Source organism: Parambassis ranga, chromosome 13 (assembly GCF_900634625.1).
Source record: "Parambassis ranga chromosome 13, fParRan2.1, whole genome shotgun sequence".
Taxonomy (NCBI): domain Eukaryota; kingdom Metazoa; phylum Chordata; class Actinopteri; family Ambassidae; genus Parambassis; species Parambassis ranga.
This window is the reverse complement of record NC_041033.1, coordinates 7,906,791-7,928,116: the sequence shown is the minus strand read 5'-3', so window position 1 is coordinate 7,928,116 and position 21,326 is coordinate 7,906,791. Positions and strand designations below refer to the sequence as shown.

The window sequence follows — 21,326 nt, the reverse complement described above, 5'->3', positions numbered from 1 at the left end:
TTAATCTACTGTATCAAGTTAGGATGAGTACCCACTAGGTTGGAGCAAACAAATTGGTAATAGGTAACATTGATTTAGAAATATGGTTAATTTGACTGACTAGGTTGGGTCAAAAATAACCCACTCTATAGGTAACATTTACCCAGCAATATATTAAGTTGACCCATAAGGTTGGGTCAAAAAACAACCCACTCTATAGGTAAAATTTACCCAGCAATATATTAAGTTGACCCATAAGGTTGGGTCAAAAAACAACCCACTCTATAGGTAAAATTTACCCAGCAATATATTAAGTTGACCCATAAGGTTGGGTCAAAAAACAACCCAGATTATATGTAACATTGATCCAGCAATATGGTTAATTTGACTCACTAGATTGGGTCAAAAAATAACCCAGCAGTCTGGGTTAAAAAGGTAGAACCCAGCAGTTGGGCCAAAATAACCCAGCGTGTGTTCTGTCCCATAGTGACCCAGCAGTGGGGTTAAGGTTGGGTTATTTTTTAACCCAGCAGTTCTTTGAGTGTGTGATTTTAAAACTTCATTCAGACACAAAACTTTGGCTAGATTGTACTGTATTACAGAGCAGCAGCGCACACAGCTGATAAGGAGTTAAAAAAAAACATGATCCGTATAGGGGGCTGCGGAAGCCGACTAAAAGTGAAAAGGGAGCCTCCGGCGCAAGGAAATTACCAGCGCCCGCGTGACCTTTGAGCAAGGTAATCAATCAAGTGATCAACAGGGATATTTATCACCGCTTTGTCCAAGCAAACAAATAATTGATGTAAAGAGAGGATTAAAAAAGAGAAATAATAATATAATAAAAACAATAATAATAATATTTGGATCCCCGTTAAAACAAATATAGTGATATAATAATAATTTTCAGTACAACATAGGACCTGGTTTTGTCTGTAGTCCTTTAGATTTTAAAGAATGAGTAGAAACATAGTTAAGTCAATGCTTCATACAATTTATTTCGTCTATTAATCACACCTAATATCAGTTATTAGTACTTGATTTTTTTGCGTTTTGCTGCCGATTTCCTTGGTCCAGTGCGTGCTGCCCCTGTGTGGAGAATTATCGACTCAGTCAAGCGCAGTTTAGTTTCCAATGAACAATGCAATCAAATAATTTGCTGCCGGTGACATTAATACATCTCAACTGGTAAAGAGCTGATAATATCCATAGTTAAAGAAATGAAATAAAACGCATACTTTCAAGCAGATAATAGAAAACTACAGAATATGGGTTTTTGTCTGATTTTAAAGCCATATTGAACTTTTTATACGACACATTTTTATGTCGTGTTTTTTGACAGCACATAAATCAAAACTAAAGGCGGACTGCACGCTGGGGGCATTTCACTCTGTGCTTAAAACATAAGCTAAAATGACATCGGTAAAACTAAACCAGTAGGTTAAACATATATAGGCCTAATTATATTTTGGATTATGTACATTCAGACAACCTAAAAAAAAATAATCTGCTCCGGCCTGCCAGATTATTTAAAATCGTTTGGTACAGTTTTCTGTGCTGAATTGAATCTGGATGATTTATATCTTTATAATATAGCCTATTATATATTTATATTATTAAATGACATTGCTTTGATTAAATAGTTTTACATCACATTCAAAAAAATGTGAGATTATTAAATAAATAGTGTACATGATATGTTTTTAATATTTTTGTTTTAAACCAAAATGACGAGGATTTAATGAGTAATTGAATATGGTGCAAAATGGCTTTACTAAAAACCTCACAGCAATCACAAGTCAAATAAACACATTTTATCTGCATATTTCAGAAGAATAAAAATCATTCAAACACACAAAAAACACTTTGTACAAGAAGCTTGATCTCACATTTTATGACATGAGGCTCACATGACATGAAAACCGGCCGGACATGAAAATGGAAAATTCCAAATACTCTAACCCCCTCTAGTGGTCATCACCCAGTAGTGTCTGTGATATAGGGAAATCCGTCAGGCAGCATGCAAAAGTCAGTGCTGTCACAAAAAATATGTATGTGTGTGAGTATATAGGCCTATATGTATATAGGCCTACTTTGAAATATTTGGCTGTATGTAAAATATATTAAAATGTAGGAAACAATTCAAACAGGTTGGACGAAAGCTGGACCAAGCGAATGAGCTCTGTGGCAGTGGGTGAGAAGACAGATTAATGGGATGGCCTGGCATGTACTGAAGTAAAGTGCATTTTAACAACCGCTTCTGGACTCAGTATCCAGCATGGGAGACAGATTACGATGCGCTCCAGAGACAATTTGTGGAAGTAGTATTGATAGGGCTGGTGTTGACCGCAGACATATTTATCTCTGAGGACTGCTTGATGAGAGGCTCTTACCCACACACACACTCGACTCAAGATACGTGCTCATCCTATCAATTTTCAGCTGATGCTCCCCTAGCGCCAGTCACATCAACAGAGAGATTTGACAAGTAATCAATAGGACAGTCGATCTGGTTTATTTATTTCCATTTCCAGTAACAGCAGACAGTGAGATCCTTGTCAGGTTCCCGGTTGCCAGGCAATTAAAGGACCATGCCGATGGATGGGATGCTTAGGACACAACTTAATACCCTTTGAGTGCTCACAGAAAAGCTCATCTCACAAGTAGCAACACTAGATAAAAATAACTCATAGATAAATATTTTTAGTTTTGATTCTATACTATAGATTCCCTGGCTGACCAAAAGAATCTTATCACCACCTCTTCCATATATTCATGTGAACTCCTTTGTAGACATGACAGCATCATAACCCTTATCCCTCATTTGTCAGTCACAGTTGTGACAAGAAAACATACATATGTGAACAAGTGAACATGAGCACAGGTTTTGACCAAAATTTCTGACCAAATTTTGGCACTTCACATTTCCAACTTCATTCTGGACACATTCTTTCCAAGCCACGTATTTTCCAAACATTCTGGCACAAAAAAATGGGAATTGCTGGACAGACATCAGACTTTTGGCAGCACAGATATTCCAGCCTCTCAAAAACTATCTGCTGAAAACATGCAACACACAACCCAGCCTATTATCATCCATCCACACAATCTTTACAACTCCCACCCCACACCCTGAAGGCATAAGTGTGTGCCATATCATACATACAATTAGCACAGCTGTTAATAAATCATCTTTGTAGTAAAGCAGGTTTGCTATAGCTTTACCACCTTGTACCAAACTGGATCTTTGCACAACAGAATAATGTGTTAAAATTGTGGTTCTGATCCGAGTGTCTTGACAATCAGCATGGACACAGTACCACACTTTAATCATAATAAACGTTTTATCGGGCTCTAATCAGCCTGGATCTTTGCAGGTTTAGGCCTAATGAGTCTCTGATAGCAGATCTGGACAAATATCAACATTTCAATAGATCAGTATGCTGCAAGAATGCAGACTGAAGATTAGAGTAAAGTAAGGACAAGTAGGGAAACAATAACCATCATCATTCTAGTTGGAAAAGGACGGCTGATAACAGACATGATGGTTATATTCTATTTAGGAAAGTCCTTTTCATGCGCATGGCTGCTGAGTCAATAGGATACTGAATTAAGTTACATTAATAATGACACTTGCTTTCCTGCTTTGCAGGTTGATGCACTCAAAGCATGCACTCATTCATATTTGCTTCCTATAAACAATAATTACAACATCTGGTGATGAACTGAAAGCTTAAGCATGCTGACAGTTCAGAAATGAATTCTTCAAAATGATAGCCTGCACTAGAACATGCCTCCACGTCAAAACAAATGAATGTTTTTTCATAACCAAAGATCATTAGATAGCACCAATATGCACAGCCTTGTTCAAGACAATACACAGGCCTACCTGGGCAGGTGTGGTGGTTGTCTTTGCAGCAGTGTAGCTCCTCCATCTCCACAATAGACTACCGCAGATTAAATCTGTAGTGACCATTAGCGTCAAAGGATTTGGTCAATGTTTCCTGCAGCGCAGTCCGGCTAATAGTTGTTGCACACGTGCCCAAACTAGCATACATGTCCTGTTTTGACAGCTTCGGGTTAAAGTATTCATCTCGGGATAATTTCGCTCAACCTGTAGCTTATTATTGGTTAATGTACTAGTAAATGACACTGCTGTGTAATTTCAGTAGATTTTTGTTAGGTTTATATGACTTGCAGGCCTGTATTGGCAGTTTTGTACCAGCGGGCCGTTTTGCTAGCATAGCCTTCACGACGGAGCAAGTTAGCTGATCCGACCTGCGTTAGAAATGGTGGAGGGGAACTGGAGCCAAGTCAGGGAAGTAGCCGCCTTTAAAGCCTCTGTGGAGTCAAAGGTAAGTTTTTTTATGAGTCTTTAATAATTTGTTTCCTTTTGTAAAAGTGTTACACCAACACCTGGAAGTTTGTGTACAAAACAGAAAACAAAACAGAAAACATTTTATTTGGAAGAAGGCTAACTAGGTGCCATTCAGGATGTATTCTAAATGCACTCATACTCTGTATTTGGAGGTTTCAGCGCTAGTAACCATACAACACTTAACATGTTGCATAATGATAGTTCATGCACAACGTAATTACTAATGTATTTTATAGATACATTAACACGTAATGGAAACCACATGTATACATTTAGGCATACTGTTGTACTGCAATAAAACGTACACTGTACTGTTACTGATGCTGTTAAACACATGTGCATGTCACGACGACACTCAGTTCCCGTAGTGTAGTGGTTATCACGTTCGCCTAACACGCGAAAGGTCCTCGGTTCGAAACCGGGCGGGAACATAGGTACATATCACTTTTTTAAATTATTTGTTTTTTGCAAATGTACTAAGATCACAAAACTGAAATCAACTACATTATTCACGTAACATGATCGCGTTGTCCACGTATTGTAACATTAGTTTGATTGACGTACTCTGTAGTGTATGTACTCATGACATTATTGTCAGCTGTATGTAATTTCATTTATTTATGGGAGTTCAAAGTGGTGTTGCTGCAAACGTCACGTTAAAAAACAACAGGAATAGTGTGGCCTTGATATGTACAACAAATACCTGCAATGCAGTCCACACCGAGGAGACTGCACAAAAACAGACATGGTGTACTTCTATGACTTCTCCACAAGATGGCTGTGTGGAGCAATCTTTTGAACGATAATGTCCTGATCACAAACTCATATACTACCACTGTAATTTAACACAGTTTGTTACAAAAGGTTTTTTTTTTGTTAGAAATACTATTTGCCTTTAAATTAACATACCAATACAACTCAATACTATTCTGTTCTATTCTATTCTATGCTTTGTGTAGTGCAAGATTTCAGCCTTGGGTAGGAAATCTAATAGGGCAAATACTGATACATACACAACAGCATTAGTGATATTGCTGTGTAGCTATGTAAGCTGTAATATACTGCACAGTATTTTGGAATAACCCTCTAATCAATATCTAACTATATAAATCACCACATATTCCAGATATAGTGATTAAACTATATCATCCTTTGAATTTGTTTCTTAAAACTACATAAAGTCACAATGAGACTCAACAGCGCTCTGGGAAATTAAATCAGCAGTTTATTTTCAGGATGTATTTTCAACAAGTCAAAAGTTTGAGGTGCATAGTCATGAAGGGAGCATGAGCAACATGGTCACAAACACAGACAAACAGCAGAACATTCACAGGAAGGTTGATCCAGGATAACTGTGATTGCAGATTTGTTTTGCATGTGTGCGAGTTGAATAGACTGTGCTAATATAAGCAAAATATATGGATATTCCGCAAGATTTCAACTTACTATAAAATACTATAGACTAATTTGTATATCATCAGTGGCCTTAGGTTAATTAGGATAGAGTAAGCAAATATGAGTGTATTGGCTTGATTAAGATATGGGATTTACAGCCCCTGGGTGTGTAAAAACATTGTTGAGTTTAAAATGCAGGACCGCAGTCAGAAAATGTGAAAAGGTCAGTGTCAGCCTGTGTGCTTATTATTCAAACCTCTAGCTAGCTAGCCTTGTTCTATAGGATAATCTTTGCCACGAGTTATAAGAGGCAGTTTGTTAGGCCTGCGATATCATGTAGACAGACAGTAGATCACAATGCGCATCATAGTATGGCATAGCTACTGTAGTTTCAAAATTCTCACAATTGAAACAGGACACACTGCTCCTGTTTCAGTTCTTTTATTCTTTTAATTAGAATTGTAGTGAGCTTTCTGCCTGAACTAAACTTAGTTTATTAAATTAGTGGTTTGACCTTTTGATCTGTGTGGAAAAAATCATTTTCTTAATCAAATAAGTGTTCTATAAAACGTCCTAAAATAGTCAAAATCTTGTCCTTAAGAGTTGTATAAAGTAAGACAGTAAAATTGAACCATTTTGAGAAGATAGAACAACTGGAAATGTTGCAATTCTCCTTGAAATATATAAACGGATGGCAATTCTTTTTCTACCTTGACTTATTGTGTAGTTGACTAATCATTGCAGCTCTTTTGTGGAATGTGGGAGACAGAGAGAGCAGACGTCAGACTCTTGGCTTGGCAGTGTGAGTTTCAGCTGCTAGAAATACAGAAGGAGTACAGAGCAATATCATTTAGAATTTAGTATTTAAATGCCATTAGTACAGCAGTAGACGGTAATACGGCTGTTTGTTTGTGTACTGAGTTGTGTGTCATTGTAATAGTGTTGTAACAACAGCAGACATGAGACTCTTGGATTGGCAGTATGAGTTTCAGCTGCTCTGGCAGTAAGAGCAATACTAACTCTATGGAATCATAAGAATACTTGGTTATTGTAATGAACAATGTTACAATAATACTAACACTGTCACCTAATTAGTTTACTATAGCTGTTCACTATCAATCAAACATTTCTACAAATTGTTTCATATATTCTTTTGCTGCGACTTACTGTTCTGTACACATTATGGTACCTTATACTGCACATCACCTCTTACCAATTGTAATCATCCCTTTATTCGGGCAAAGGGAATAAAAATATGTATTTTTACAAATAATCCAACCCCTAGCATTATATAAAGCAGTTGCAGCTTTGTATATTGTGTGTAATTGTAGCAACATCATACAGTTACATCAAATTGTAATTTAGCATTAGATTTTAGTGGCTCTGCTTTTCCATTATGCAAGTCCAAATCAAACTGTAAGTTATTTTTGTCCACAGACTGTCTAATGTGTTAGGCATTCACCATTGGGTGGCGGTCACAATAAGCACAGTGCACACTCTGTACCGCAGCAATCGCTCTAAACAGCTGGCTGCCCTCAAGAGTCATGTGAGGTTCAGGACAGGAAGACAAGATACCAACACCAAAACTAAAATCATATCTTTAAAAGGGTTAATGTAATGGCATATGTAGTAAAACTAGGTTTGCACTAATGCATTAATTCATTTTTGCTTTCATTTATCAGTCCTACATTTAAACAGCACATCACTCTTCCCAATGCGAGAACAAGTAAGAGATACAGTAACCATTTCCTGGTGGGGCTTGGCTAAGAAAACATAGATATACAATTAGGGACTACAGAAAATGTGGACCAAACTAGAGAACTTCGGCCACAACCGTACAGTGTTGAGTTTTGCGTCACAATCCCTACATGAACCCATCGACTGTATTTGTAGTTCTGTGTCAGTTAAAGGTGTTGGGTAAGGAGCATAGACTAACAGACAGAGCAACTTTTAAAATATTGCTTTTTCCTACAGGAAGACTTTGGATGTATATCATGTACCCTCTTTGTTTAGACATAATACGTGTGGGTGTGTGTGTCTGTGTAGTGCTTCCCTATATCAACAACGTTCACAATCACAGCATAACAGGTGTAACTTTTAACACTGCACAGTAACAATGTTAAAAGTTATTACAGTACTTGTACATCACAAAACAACCATTGCTTTTTACATACTGTAGATCAGTTTTTATCCCATTTATACCCAGCAAACAATTCCATTTAAATTACCTGACATTTGAAACATTTTATGACCCAATTTACACAGTTGTTTCATGCCTCTGAAGTTTAAAGTAGAACTGTTATTTCTGAACTGATTGAAGGACCAGTTTGTGACACATCTATCTACGGTATAAGGCATCCCTCTTAGGTTATACAAGAGGAATTTATGAAAAGAGGACTTTACTTCTCTTACAAGTTGCTCTATAATTTTAGTCAGCTCCATTGCAACTGAATTAGTGTGTGAATGCAGCTTAGGAAAACACATCAAATTGGCACAAGATGCACTAAGCAAAGAAAATGCTAAAATTCCATTCATTGCAAACATGTGATCCTGCATTGTAGGAATTTCTTCACATAAACTCCAGGATAAACTGATAAGAATCTGGTGGTCACAGGTTACTGTCACCTCACACCACAGATTTTGGTCAATAATTAATGAAGTCACTTGCTAATTAGGATTAAATTTAATTATTAAACCCACATTATTTTTGCTGATATTGGCTTCATTACACCATGTGACAAATCAGCTAGGTGAAAATTAAATTACATTAATCAATAAGGTGATTAAAAGTACGCTTAACATCTGCATTATCATAGATCTTTGTCATTTCCTTAGCTTGTGTTTTCGGGGGCTGCAGAGTATTGTACTCTCAGGTCCACTCTACATTAGACCATTAATGTAAACTGTTACCTCATACCTTTTCCACTCCAGATAATATTAAATGAAACAACTCAGTGCAGCTGGGCCTCTGTGTCAGAGGTGTTTTTCAATAGCTCGGAGTGCAAGTTCTTCTTGATAAATCTTCCATCTGCTCAGGGAATTTTATGCCAAGTGTAAATGGGACCTAATATAGATCAATCCAATGCAGATAAATCTGTCTAATGTCGATATATGAGCCTTATGTCGATACATTAGACCAACTGAGATACATTTGTGTAGTGTCGATATACATACATTGGTACAACGATCAGTGCCGTGGACAGACAGAGTTTCCAGCCAGTCCAGACACATCTGTAAAGTGCCTTATAATAGGTTATTGCATAATCTGATGTCTGTCTTATTGCTTCCATTGAAAGCAAGAAGGAAAATGCACTCCAAAATCAGAGCGCAGCAAGCTGACAGAAATGAACTATTAGAAAAATAAACTCAAATCTTGTCATATAGCTCTGATCCAATATGATAACAATGCTCAAACCACTTTGACACAATGCTGTTGTCAAGTACTCAGTCAGGATGACAACATAAGGTGAAAATGTGTATTGTTTTTGGTTAACTTTGATAATATAAGTATTAAAAGTATGATGACTGTGAGGTCACTTCCGTGATTTCCTGTCTTATGAAGCCATTTTGAACAGGTTTAAAGTGCTGTATTGTTGTATGCAAGGCTAGTGTACTACTGCCTGGTATCACAGTACATGAGCACATGTGTGGGTGAAGACGTGTGAGTGTGCTTGTGTCTAAGCTTTCAGATGTTAAAGCTATTTGAGCTATCGAGGAGTGGCAGCCCATGTCTCCCAGCTTCACAGAAGTGACCTCTCATACTGTAAACTGCAAGGGAAGGGGGGGTAGTTTTAGCACTGAGCTTATGACAGAATGACGTAGAGATGTGATATCACAAAGACCTTTGTTGACATTTGCCACTGTGAAGGTTGTATCACTTTCCGACATTTACATCCAACACATTCTTGAATTTTAAAACTTCTTACAATCTTCAATGCCCAACATTTTAAATATACTTAACATTTTAAATATACTTACAGTAAGTGGCTGTTGGCTAATCTAAACTCTGGACTTAGTGAAATAGTTAATAGTTGTAGACCTACAAAGAATAATACCATTGGCCAACAAAAGACCTACTGGCTTTTGAGGGATATTCACACATTCATTTTATAATAACACAAATATTTTTTAGAATCATTTCGTAATGAATTAGATTTACTCTCTCCCTGACAGTCTTTACATTCTTTAGCAGTGATCTGTCCCACTGCTGTAATCCCTGCACTACTGAGGCCGTATCAATGGACTTGTTTGGCCTATGGCACAATTACAAATGTATTGTTAAGGTGTTTGCTTGAGGTTATCATTTCACTGAATATGTGAAAGTGAATTGGTATCCAGAGAACTTTTTTGCTCTTCTCGTTTACAATATTTCTTGCTGATGCGCCATGAAGCAAAGGGCCAACCTTTCAGACTCCTCTATATTTTGAACAAGTGTCAGTGACCCCTACATTCTCAATAAAACAGGCAGGCCAGTTTGATCTCCCTGACCTGGTTAAGGGGGTTAAACAAAATGTTGTTGGGAGGGGCACTGACAGAGCTTCTGACATTTCAGGCATATGTGAGAGGTTGAATGGGACCATACAAAGACACGCAAAAATGTTCCTGTACTATGGTGCAACATATTTGAAGTTATATAAAATGCGCACATGCTAAAAATGCATTGGTTATATTAGTCAGAAGCAGCATGATTAAGTTCATTCCTTTCTATAGGGAGCTGGGGATTGTCGTTGATGAGGGCTAGGGTTGTTTTGTTTTTTGATTTTTTTAAATACATTTTCTGTGTTTTTATCCTCCCACCAGCAGAGGGAGCAGAAGCAGAACAGGCACCTGTGTTTATCTAAAGCAAAACAATAAAACTGAACAGGATCTTTCAGTCACTCAATGAAAGCCCACTTATCAACCATTGTTAGCCAGCAGTTCAATTAAAGCCCATGTTGGTGGACGAAACAACCGGGCAGTGTGTCTAACCTGGAACCAGCAGTAAACATGAATGTTCAGGATGGTATGGCAGATTTTAGTGTTTAGGTCAGAAAAATATAGCTTGAAAGACCTCTAGTAAACGCATGACTTGTTACCCAATTCTATAATGTAAAGTTTTTATTTACAGCATATTTTACTTCTTATGAACAGACACCTGGTTACTTGTCCTAGGGTTTGTATTTACTGGTGGATTAGGTGTAATGTGAGAGTTAGAAGAGGCATCTATGCTGTGGGGCGTTTTTCCGTTGACATCAAGGCAGTTTATAAAATATGGCAATAAATAATGACATAGAAGTGTGTGCGTGTGTGTTCCCTCTGATAAGATTTGTTTGGGTCTTTCTTCCCTCATTTTCTGTAGCTCTTTTTGGTTTAAAAATAAGTTATGGAAACCACAAGTACTTGACTGTACATTAAAGTGTCAGTTTCAGTTTGATGCAGTGCAGAATTCATAAACATAGGCTGTGCATGGTGTAACAAATGGGCTGCCATGTAAGTGAGCGTGACCCAAGCCTTTGCACATTCACTCTTCCCAAATCTCAAGCATGATTTAAAATAGACATTTACAAGTTGTATTAGTTAGCCACTACAAAGATAAAACAGTCGACTGATAACAGCTTCTTCTCTGAGCGTGTACATTTGTCTAACATATATACAAACATACAGACATACTTTGCAATTTTGCTCAAGCCTTTGGTGTCCCTTTGTTGTCAGCTTTGGCTCCTGAAAGTCCATTTTCTGTGTTGTCATTCCCTGAGGAGCTCACCAGGCACTCTTTACTGAAAGGGGTGGAGAAATCAAAGGTTAAGATGTATGCCCATAGAGGGAGGAATGATAATCATATGATAAGAGCAATAATATATATTCCTGCAGGGGTTTTAACAAACATAACCCTTTAAGCTTCGAATAGTAATCTTGCATTGGACCCAAATTCAGAAAATGTAATTAAGATTCGATTCACATAAGTCAGAAAAGATCAGAGGTGAGAACATGCAGCTGCTTTCCAGAATTAGCATTCTGTGTGTGTGTGCCTGTCTACGCATGCACACACACATTGATAATAAGCTGCAGTCTACACTTAGTATGCAAATTAACATGTCATGCTGCTATGCAAGTTACAACTTCTCTCAAAATTACAGTTAACATGGACAACAATAGTTTTAATACAACTGCTATACCAGTTATATCCGATTCTGAATAGTCACAGTCAAATGTTGTTATAAGACATTTAAATTATTCTTCTATCACATCATTGCAGGTCTGATTTGCTGATCAGAGTGTAAAATCAGAGATTATTGCTCTTTGTAAGACATAAAAATGACCTTGACTGTTGATGCTCACTGCTGTTTGAGGTTATGCTCACCTTGTCATAAAACAAGCAACATTTACATCTATTCGTTAAAATGGAAAACTGCAAGTCACTGTGTGACAAAAATGAAAGTTAAGGCTTAATAGAGGGAGGAAAGAGATATAACCAAATATGAAATACATCATGCTGATGTTGTCCTCTGTCATTATCATCATCTATCAGTTTGGTTAATCTACCTAAAAAAGCATAATCACATCCACATTTTAGGGTAATGGCTCAAAGTTTAGTACCCAGCAAATCATAATATCTTTTGTCAACAAACCTGTCTACAATCAAGCGCAATCTTAATTTTCCCACAATGCCCTTATTATCATAGATCATGATCTACTCACTTCTTTTCATCACCCTTCAGCAGAAAGTGAACAACCAAGGCCTTTATCACCATGACAATGATAACTAATCCAATGACTCCGCCCAGAACGGAGACAATAATGATCGTTAAAGTATTGTCAACCTCCTTCACTGAAAAAGAAGACAGAGAGGGAAAGGCATTGATAGGGAGATTATAATACAAGAGAGCTAAGGTTCTGGCAGCAAATCTTGTAGCAATGTTGTCGATCTGAGGATATAAGAACTGTCATAAGACTGCAATAGTATTTTTGTGTCACTTACTCTGGTCCACCACTCTAAGAGTGAAGACAGCACTGTGGTTGCGGTTCTTCTCTTTTGGGTTTCTGGCGAAACAGATGTACTGTCCCTCATCTTCAAAGGTGATGTTCCACAGCAAGATGGAAATGTTGTTAGTCTTTGAGGAACCGACAAACTCCACTCGCTCATGGTACACACTGACCTTTGGCTCCACACCTTCCATAGGAATCTCTGCTTCACATAACTACACATATACACATCTACTTAGGTACACAACAGAGGTTTAGGTTGTCTGATGTACACAGATAATCATAATTATAATCATAATCATGGGTTGATGCATGCAACACATAAAAAGATCATAAAGACCTTTTTTGTGTATGGTATGTAGCTAATACTTGAAGTAGTGTGTACATGTCTGTACCTTAAAAAAGGTTCCATTGTCATTATATTGCCAGTTGAAGTAAAGGTTTTTGATGCCAATACAAGAGGAGTAGGTGCATGGCAGCAGGACTGTGGAGCCATTCATCGCTTCAATGGAAGACACTTTACCTGTTGAAACCTCCAGCCCGCCAACACTCCATACACCTGAACCAAAAGAGAGAAAAGGTTCATAAAATAAAAAGCACAGCTCAGTCAAACTTATAAAGTCAGCATCATAATGTAGCAGCTATAGCTGAAGACTGTCAATAAGGATCACTTGGCTCCCCTGGAGGTTTTCTTGAATGGGAAATTGTATTGGTCTGCAACCTGACAGGTGCCAAAAACTGCTGTTCCTTGTTTGCCCACTTGGTGGTACAAAAACTTTTATCTGTCATGTTCCAATTTATGCCTCAGTGGAAGCTGCCTGATTCAGCTTCAATCAAATACCACCTGCTTATTTTTCAGATTAGCCAGAAGTTCTGTAAAGTAACTGCCAAAATAGCAATGGATGGGGCCTTCACACTAAAAATGTGTGCTATGGGTGATGTTACAAAATGTTGGTTCATTCTTTATTTACTTTCTTTGTCCACTATGCATGTATGTATGTATGTATGTCCATAGATTTCAGATCCAGTATGTAAGTGCAAAACGTTTTCAACTGCTGTCAGTATTTCTCTGTACAACAAACAAGGTTGCCAAACTATGTGTAAGAATGAATCGTTAACTGGGAATGACAGACAAGCCAACAGACAACTCAAAACAGAAAACAAGAGCCAAGTTAAGTACAAATGATGTACTTCTGTGAGATGAATGCTCAAAACACAAAACATGCAATAACTTGTTTATTTCCAAAAGAGACAGATCATTTTGTATTAGCATTTAGCTCTTGATGGACAGCTTGTGTTGGTTTTGCAATGACAGCTGGTGTAATTCTCAGATTGTTGATCTGGTGTACCTCACACACTTTGAGCCTATTTATAGATGCTCCCCTCCACACTGACCTGCTCAGGATACTGTTTCACTTGGACATGGTGCAGACAGGGTTAGAGTACATGCATGTGTCTGTAAAAGCCTCACATGTGCTTGTATATAAGAATTTTGCACCAGCTGTCAAATGCTTTAAACATAATAACAATATAATGTGATCAGGACTATATACTTTTAAAACTGCAACCATTGCTAATCCAGTACTCAACTAAAGGATGAGTGATATTACTACTGTGGTTGAACAGATAGGTCATTAGTCATATTTCTGTGGAAAACAGAGCTTCCTATTGTTTCCAGTAAATTTAATGTCATATTCAGCATTAGACAATGGACGCCTTTGTCCCGCCTACTCATGGGTTTTGTAATATTCATACTGGCAGCGATTGTTGAGAAGGTTTGAGTTAGGGGAAAAATGCACACATGCTGTTGAGAACAAAAAATGTCACTGGGGGAATTGAGAAATTGTCCTCTGATATTTAAAGCCTTGCCATATTATTGACCTGTTGCTGAATTGGATCATTATTCTACATGAAAAAAGCATGGTGCAAAGACTACTGGAAAAAAAGAAAACCGGTCTATGAAGATTCTCAGTCATCGAGGTCATTTTCATTCAAAAGGTTAAAGCGAGGCAACGGGACTTTCACACAGACCCACCCACTGAGGTCCTCCACCATATATAAACCATGTTTACCAACCAAACAGAACTGATGAAGCTGCTTGTAAGAGCAGCAAAACGTCTTCAAGAAATCTCTACAAGTCCAGATGCCTCAGTTCAACTCTTTGTAAAAGAAAAAAAGCTTATTATACTATCAATTAGAAAATAGATACAGTGAGTAGATACAATTAGAAGGTCAACTAAATGAACTGACTGTCATGTACAGAACAGTTTGTGATGAACACATTTTATGACTATTAACAAGCCTTTAGTATCTGCAGTAAGGCTGACATTAATATGGAAATTATTACAATAAACATTCAAATGTCTGAAGGTTGCTTTAAAATCTCATGAGAAATGTAATTTTGGCTCTTCTTTTTTTGGTCCATTTTCTGCATTTGCTCAGTCTTACCCTCACTTCTTGTCTTCTTACACCTGATATTTTTATCCCTCCTCTGTTCTTAACTCGTCTCCTTTCAGCAGCAACTCGGGCCATTTGGGTTCTGCTTGTTCTTTTCTCTTTCTGGTTTTGCTCTCTTTTAATGGACTTATTACTATTCTTTCTTTCCAGCACTGAGCACTTTCTCTTACTCTTTTTTCCCTCAGTCTTTCTGTTATACATGGTCTCAGAACTGTGGGAGCCAGTCTGTGTGCATTTGTGTGTTTATTTTGGTGTGGGGCAGTGAAATAAACGGCTGTGTAGAAGTTTGAAACATCTGCCCTTTAAACACGGTTAACAGCTAAGTACAAAAATAAATGAATTTTTTTACCCTCTATCAATAATTAGTGGCACACTAAATAATTTTAGATACCAAATGGTTTAGAAGGATAAATGTTGTTAGGGAGAACCACCGAGAATCTCCCCTCTAAACAGCACACACAGTGTGCCTTCATCATCACTGGAAGCACGATGATAGTTTACATATCTGAGAGAAGTGTCCCCCCTCATGCCTAGAAATAGATCTCATGCCTCCCTCACTTTACACCTTTGCTTTCTACTATCATTTTTCTCTTCATCACCATACTGTTCACTATAGGCTTCTCTGTCTTTGTCAACACACACAGATTCACATACTGTGGCAAAGTGCTACTATATGTTAGTTATGGTCTGTATGCATGCTTGTCTTTGAATGTGTGGTTACATCCACATACGTGTTAGTGTGTGTGTGTGTGTGTGTGTGTGCACATGAGTAATAAGATGAAATGAATGATATTTTTAGCTTCACTATCAAATATCTTTCTATGTCCCAGTTGGGAAACATCAATATCTGAATCACTAATGGTAGGAAAAGCAGCTGTGTGTGTGTGTTTGAGCGAGAGAGAGAGAGAGAGAGCGTGTGAGTGTGTGTGTCCTTGCCTCGTAGTCAAGGTGAGATTTTTTTTAAGTAGGCCAGAGATTGAAGGGTTAATGTATTTCCGAGTGAACCCATAGAGAACTGACCGAGGACACTATTACCTCCATGAGAGAGAGAGGGAGTTGCTGGGAAAGGCGGGAGAGATGGGATAAGAGATGAACAAGGAAACAGGGGTAATGGAGGAGGTACAGTATGTAGGAAGTAATGGGAAAGGTCACATGGGAATAAAGGAGGAATGGGTAGGCAAAAGGAAAAGGGGAGGGAGATGTGACATGAATGAGTGACAGCAGGGCAGAGAATTACACCAGCAACTCAATTACCAGCTGCTGTTGTGTGTGGACATGGTGGATTCAGGTTTACACTTCATATAAACAAACAGCTACACGTTTACGTAATGTAATAGCCACGCAGACAACATGATGCAAACGACTGATATAATGCTGACTGCTTTGCATCTGCTGGCCTTGTGCTTATTGTTTCTCTTATGTTCACAGCCATCTTTTTATTTGGGATTGTGTTCTGATGAGAACTTTTCTTTATAAATTATGTGATTTAAAGATGACTAATACCGTAATATAATTGACTATACCATAAAAATTTACCTCCTGCATTTTTAAATACCAGGCTGTATGTGTATACTGTTCTAAAGTCAACAAGGCGTATGGGTAAAGACTGACACCCAGTTAACACAGGACATAATAATGGTCAAAGCGAAATTATTTGGATTACATCAAATAGGCACTTCTTATAATGTAGCCCCTGAGAGGAACCATCTTGAAAAGACTCAACACTTATGTATGGAGGACATATGACACAGAGGCTGAACATGCTTGAACAATCAAGGTGTGCTCTTGAATTTAAACATACTACCAGTGTGTGAAATCTGTGACTCATGCAAGTACAAAGAAGTATTCATCTCCATTAACATAGTAGCAAAGTATGCAATAAATGAAATGTTTTTAACTGATTGATAGCCCTGAGGAAATAAAAGTGCAAACAAAAGGGAAAAGAAATCTGGAAAGCACTGAACCACATATGACAAATCTTGAACACAATAGTTCACCTCAGGATGGTACTAAATTAATATTTTTCACATGCATTCTTCTTTATTCATGTGTTGCAGAGCTCCCCTAACTTTCAAAACAACTTAGAACTTGAAGGAAATTTTTGGGAGGGGAAGGTATGAGCAAAAAAGCATAGATCACCACTGCACCACTACGTCACTAGCAGTGATACTACAATCACACATACCTACACACATTTATGTGATCTGTATAATAACACCTTACATAACCCAAACTTTTTTCGTTATGTCATTTCCCTTTTTATGAATTGTCCCTTGAGAAAGTCACCTTGATAAGTGCATGCATACAGACAAATTCAGCCAATCAATCATCCAACCAAATGCTCAGATACCCAACATGTCCAAAATCAGATCAGCCAAAGGTTGGATGTTATTGACCTTGATACCCTCAGAACAGCAACAAGTAAACAGCACCTGTCACAGCATTACGCATTTATGCCTTGTGAAAAGAATCATTAATCAGAGATAACAGTAGTAGTAGCATAGAATAGATGATGGTATAGAATAACAATTTTTTTTAAAAAAGGTGTGGATTTATTGTGTCAGCAGCAAAACACCCACCCAGACTGGCATAAAAACACTAAAACAAAGGAGCTGACAAAGGAGCTGAGGAATGAGGTGTAGGGAGCATACAAACAAGTTTAAATTTGTAGATATTTAAAGGGATTACCCTAAATTAGATATAGATAGGAATGACAGAAGCATAATAATGTGCTGTAATCTGAACATAGAGTGGAATGACATGACATCTAAAGATATAAAGAGGAGTATAACTCACCAAGCAGCAGTGCAACTGCAACACCAGCATGAAGTAAATCCCCTGATCGCAGCCGACCAGAGACACTTGAACCGGTGCTGTCCGCTGACGCCATGACACCAACACCACCTGTCTGTCTATCTGTGGTCTTGTCCGCCTCTCTGTATTGTGCAGAATTGTGTGTGTCAGTCTGTCTTCTTGTCTGTCAGTGACTGTCTGTGTGACTTGTGTGCCTCTGGAGCAAGGTGGGACACTGAGCTGTGCAGCTGAAGGCAGAGTCTGAAGTACTGCTCTCAGTCCCTCCCTCTTCTTTCCTCCTCTGCACTCTGTCCCGGGAATGAACAGAGGGAGGATAAATATCTTTAGGGAGTGCTCTCCTGTCCAGTTGTTCCCTGCACTGGTCCCTGGCAGCAAAAGAAAGCAGAGGAGAAAGACAGGCTGAAGACTGCAGCAGTTGAATGAAGAGTGCAGGCTCTCCCTTCTAGCCTGTCCTCAGTTGCTGTCTCTGGCAGACTCAGCGCTGAGTATCCAGGCAAAGCAGAGTGTGAGGAGAAAGGCAGAGAGGAGAAGCGAGGCAGACCGGTAGTGGAGTAGCAGCGTAGTGTCAAATAGCTCCACTGCTCCAGCAGCAGAAGCAGCAGCAGCCAGGGAAGCAGGCTAGCCGACAAATCCCCATAGGGGGGAGACATAGGCTGGAAGGGGGAGGAGAACACACAAGAGGCACAGAGGGATGCTGGAGCAGAGCCAGCAGCCAAGCAGAAAAGCAGAAAGTGCGTGTCTCCCTGGCCGGCACAGGGAGGAATGAGCAAGAGAAACGTACTGCAGAGGCAGAGGTAAAGAGAGAGAGAGAGAGAGGGGATAGAATTGAACTGGGGAGCGAGTGGGTGTGAGTGTGGGTGGGGGTGGGGGTTGTCTGCTGCCACAGGGATGCACACACGCACATATGCACCCCACGCAGTAAGGCTGAGTCAGCCTTACTCAAGAAGGTCTCAGAGTCGGACACGGCTGGGTGCTTCACCCATACCACACATACTGCTGTCTTTACTCATCCTTTATGTCTGTCTCCTCTTTCATGCTTCTCCCATTTCATGGTTTTACTATACCAGTGTGCTGTCAGGCTAATGCATTGGCAAAATCTGATTTTGTTCCCTGGCAAGTTTTCTATCCCATGACTTATGTTTTATCTCATCCCCTTTCCCCGAGTGAATTAAAGTGAGTTACTTTAATTAAAGGATAAAATGTTATAATGTAACCCTAATTCTATCATCTTTAGATTTGTTGTATTTGATTTGATTTCTAATTGCTTTTGTAAACCACTAAGTCTCCATCAGTGTGCATGCCTGTAAGGCTTATGATTGGCATAATACTTTTTGTCTTTGTGTTTGGGCATCTAAAATCATAATCCTAGCGTCTGGCTAACAACTGACTAAAGCATAATAACTCCTGCTACAGATTGTTGTACTTACATTACAGATATGCAGTCCTTTAATCTGATAGCATCTGAATGAACTGGATTTTTGAATACTAGGACCTAGCAACTTAGCATCTGTATATGTCTGAGGACCTATGCATGACTTTTTTGAGCTGTAGACAGAACCATCAGGGAATATAAAGGAATGACGAGTGCATGAGAAGCTGTTAATGTGACAGTAAAATGTCTCACAACTCCTTTTCAATCAGGAGAGACTAAATGTTTAGATGAGAAAGTATTTATTGAAGTACAATGAATGAATGAATTGTGCTTTGGCATTCTAGACCCCGATGCGATGACCGAAATCCGAAGGGGGAAAGGACAGGAGATGAGGCCGCTTAGGCAGGAATCCCCCCGGGTCTAGACCTGGTGGTGGTGAAGGAGCAGAAGAGCAGGAGATAAGAGGCCTTGCCCTGATGAGGAACTGGTGGTGCTTGGGGTGGAGGAGGATTGCCGAAATCGATCTGAAAGACAGCTGGAGAGGAGACGGAGAAATTTTAAATGAATTGCTGAGCGGTGATTGGGCAGGAGAGGGACGGCTCAGCCGCTGATTGGTGGGGGAGTTGCTCTATATTAACCAGCTGATTAAGTGGGAGGCAGAGAGAGAGAAAGGGGCGAGGGAGAAGGTGAGATAAGTGTGAGCAGGATGATAAGGGAGAGGTGGTTGGAAGAAGTGATGAAAGAGTGAAGATAGTCTTCCTGATTGAACTTGCGCTAAGAGCTTCATTTCATACTTTTGCCCTTTGACTGAAGCTCAGTAAATGCAAGTAAACCAAAAAGTGACATAAACTACAAAAGACTTACACAACAGACTCAAGGCTGCAGTAACTATACTAAAACAAAAAGCCTTGTCTTAGCTGACATGCTTTAATCTGGTACATGCAAGTCACTGTTGGGGAAAAACCTTAGCTTAGGTAACCAGTCTGGTATAAAATTGTGTTGTTCAGGTCTCTGGAACTGTTAGAAACATGATAAGGATATTTCAGTAAGACAAATTGCTCTCTTTGCAGTCTCCCATAGCCCTTTGACATGCAGCAGGTCAATTCGACCTCACTAACGGGAAACAACTTTTGAACATATACACACTCATGTAATGATTCACTTTAAAAGACGCCCAGCTTTTGAGGGTTGGGGGACTGTTATCATATTTGACTAGAATACATGCTTGAATAAAGATCCCGCAAAGGCTGAACCTCTGCCTTCAGTGGAGTGATTTCCATCCAGCTTTTGCTTCAACAGCACCTAGAGACATCAATGTGTCCTTTACGCCATGTTACAAAACATGGACATTACACAATCACAGCATACCTTTCATCAATCTCAGCTGAGCCTTCAACACAGCCTGCTGGCAGTGAAGGATCACCAAAGTCCACAGTGAAAATTTGCAGCCTGACCTCACTCACAGGTTTCATAGCTTCCTCAGCAATCAACATAACACATGAATAGTGTCATCACAAGCGTCACAGCCTTGTCTGATGGGTTATAGCCTTCACCTTCTACAGTCACTTCCAGTGGGCAATGGTGGATAAACTTACTTTTCAGCAACACTGTAGACCTGTGCAGCAGTGTCAGAGTGACCTGCAAGCACTCCATGTATGCTTACATGTTAATTTCTCACACTTTGTATCTGCATTTGTACAATCACTGTTTAAAACTCACTGACTGTATAGCAACATACAGCCTCTACAATTAGGCGATCTGTACTGCATGGCTTGTCTTCACAGATACCTGTGATGTTTGGGCATCACTTTATCACATACTGTTTAAGTAGTACTTTCTTGTAGTTATTTTCCCATATTTTTGGAAGATTTTGAAATAATATATCTAATAATTCTGTTAAACCTTAGCATTTCTTCTGGTGTGTTCATTTCCTGCATATTCCCTCCTTTTCTCCATAACCATCCACAAAGA

The 21,326-nt window shown here is 38.9% G+C and overlaps 1 protein-coding gene and 1 non-coding gene across 2 annotated transcripts; one reads left to right on the top strand and one right to left on the bottom strand.

Moving 5' to 3' along the window:
- Nucleotides 1–4,712: 4,712 nt before the first annotated feature.
- Nucleotides 4,713–4,785, top strand: trnav-aac (transfer RNA valine (anticodon AAC)). The gene has a single exon. It is a non-coding gene; the product is annotated as a tRNA-Val (tRNA).
- A 774-nt stretch (nucleotides 4,786–5,559) lies between these two features.
- scn4ba (sodium channel, voltage-gated, type IV, beta a) lies at nucleotides 5,560–18,768 on the bottom strand. The gene is made up of 5 exons (XM_028420146.1): nucleotides 17,966–18,768; nucleotides 13,108–13,271; nucleotides 12,708–12,927; nucleotides 12,428–12,557; nucleotides 5,560–11,505 (listed from the first exon to the last, which is right to left on the bottom strand). The coding sequence occupies exons 1-5, from the start codon at nucleotides 18,057–18,059 to the stop codon at nucleotides 11,412–11,414; spliced, it is 702 nt and encodes a 233-aa protein (XP_028275947.1). The 5' UTR covers nucleotides 18,060–18,768; the 3' UTR covers nucleotides 5,560–11,411.
- Nucleotides 18,769–21,326: the final 2,558 nt, after the last annotated feature.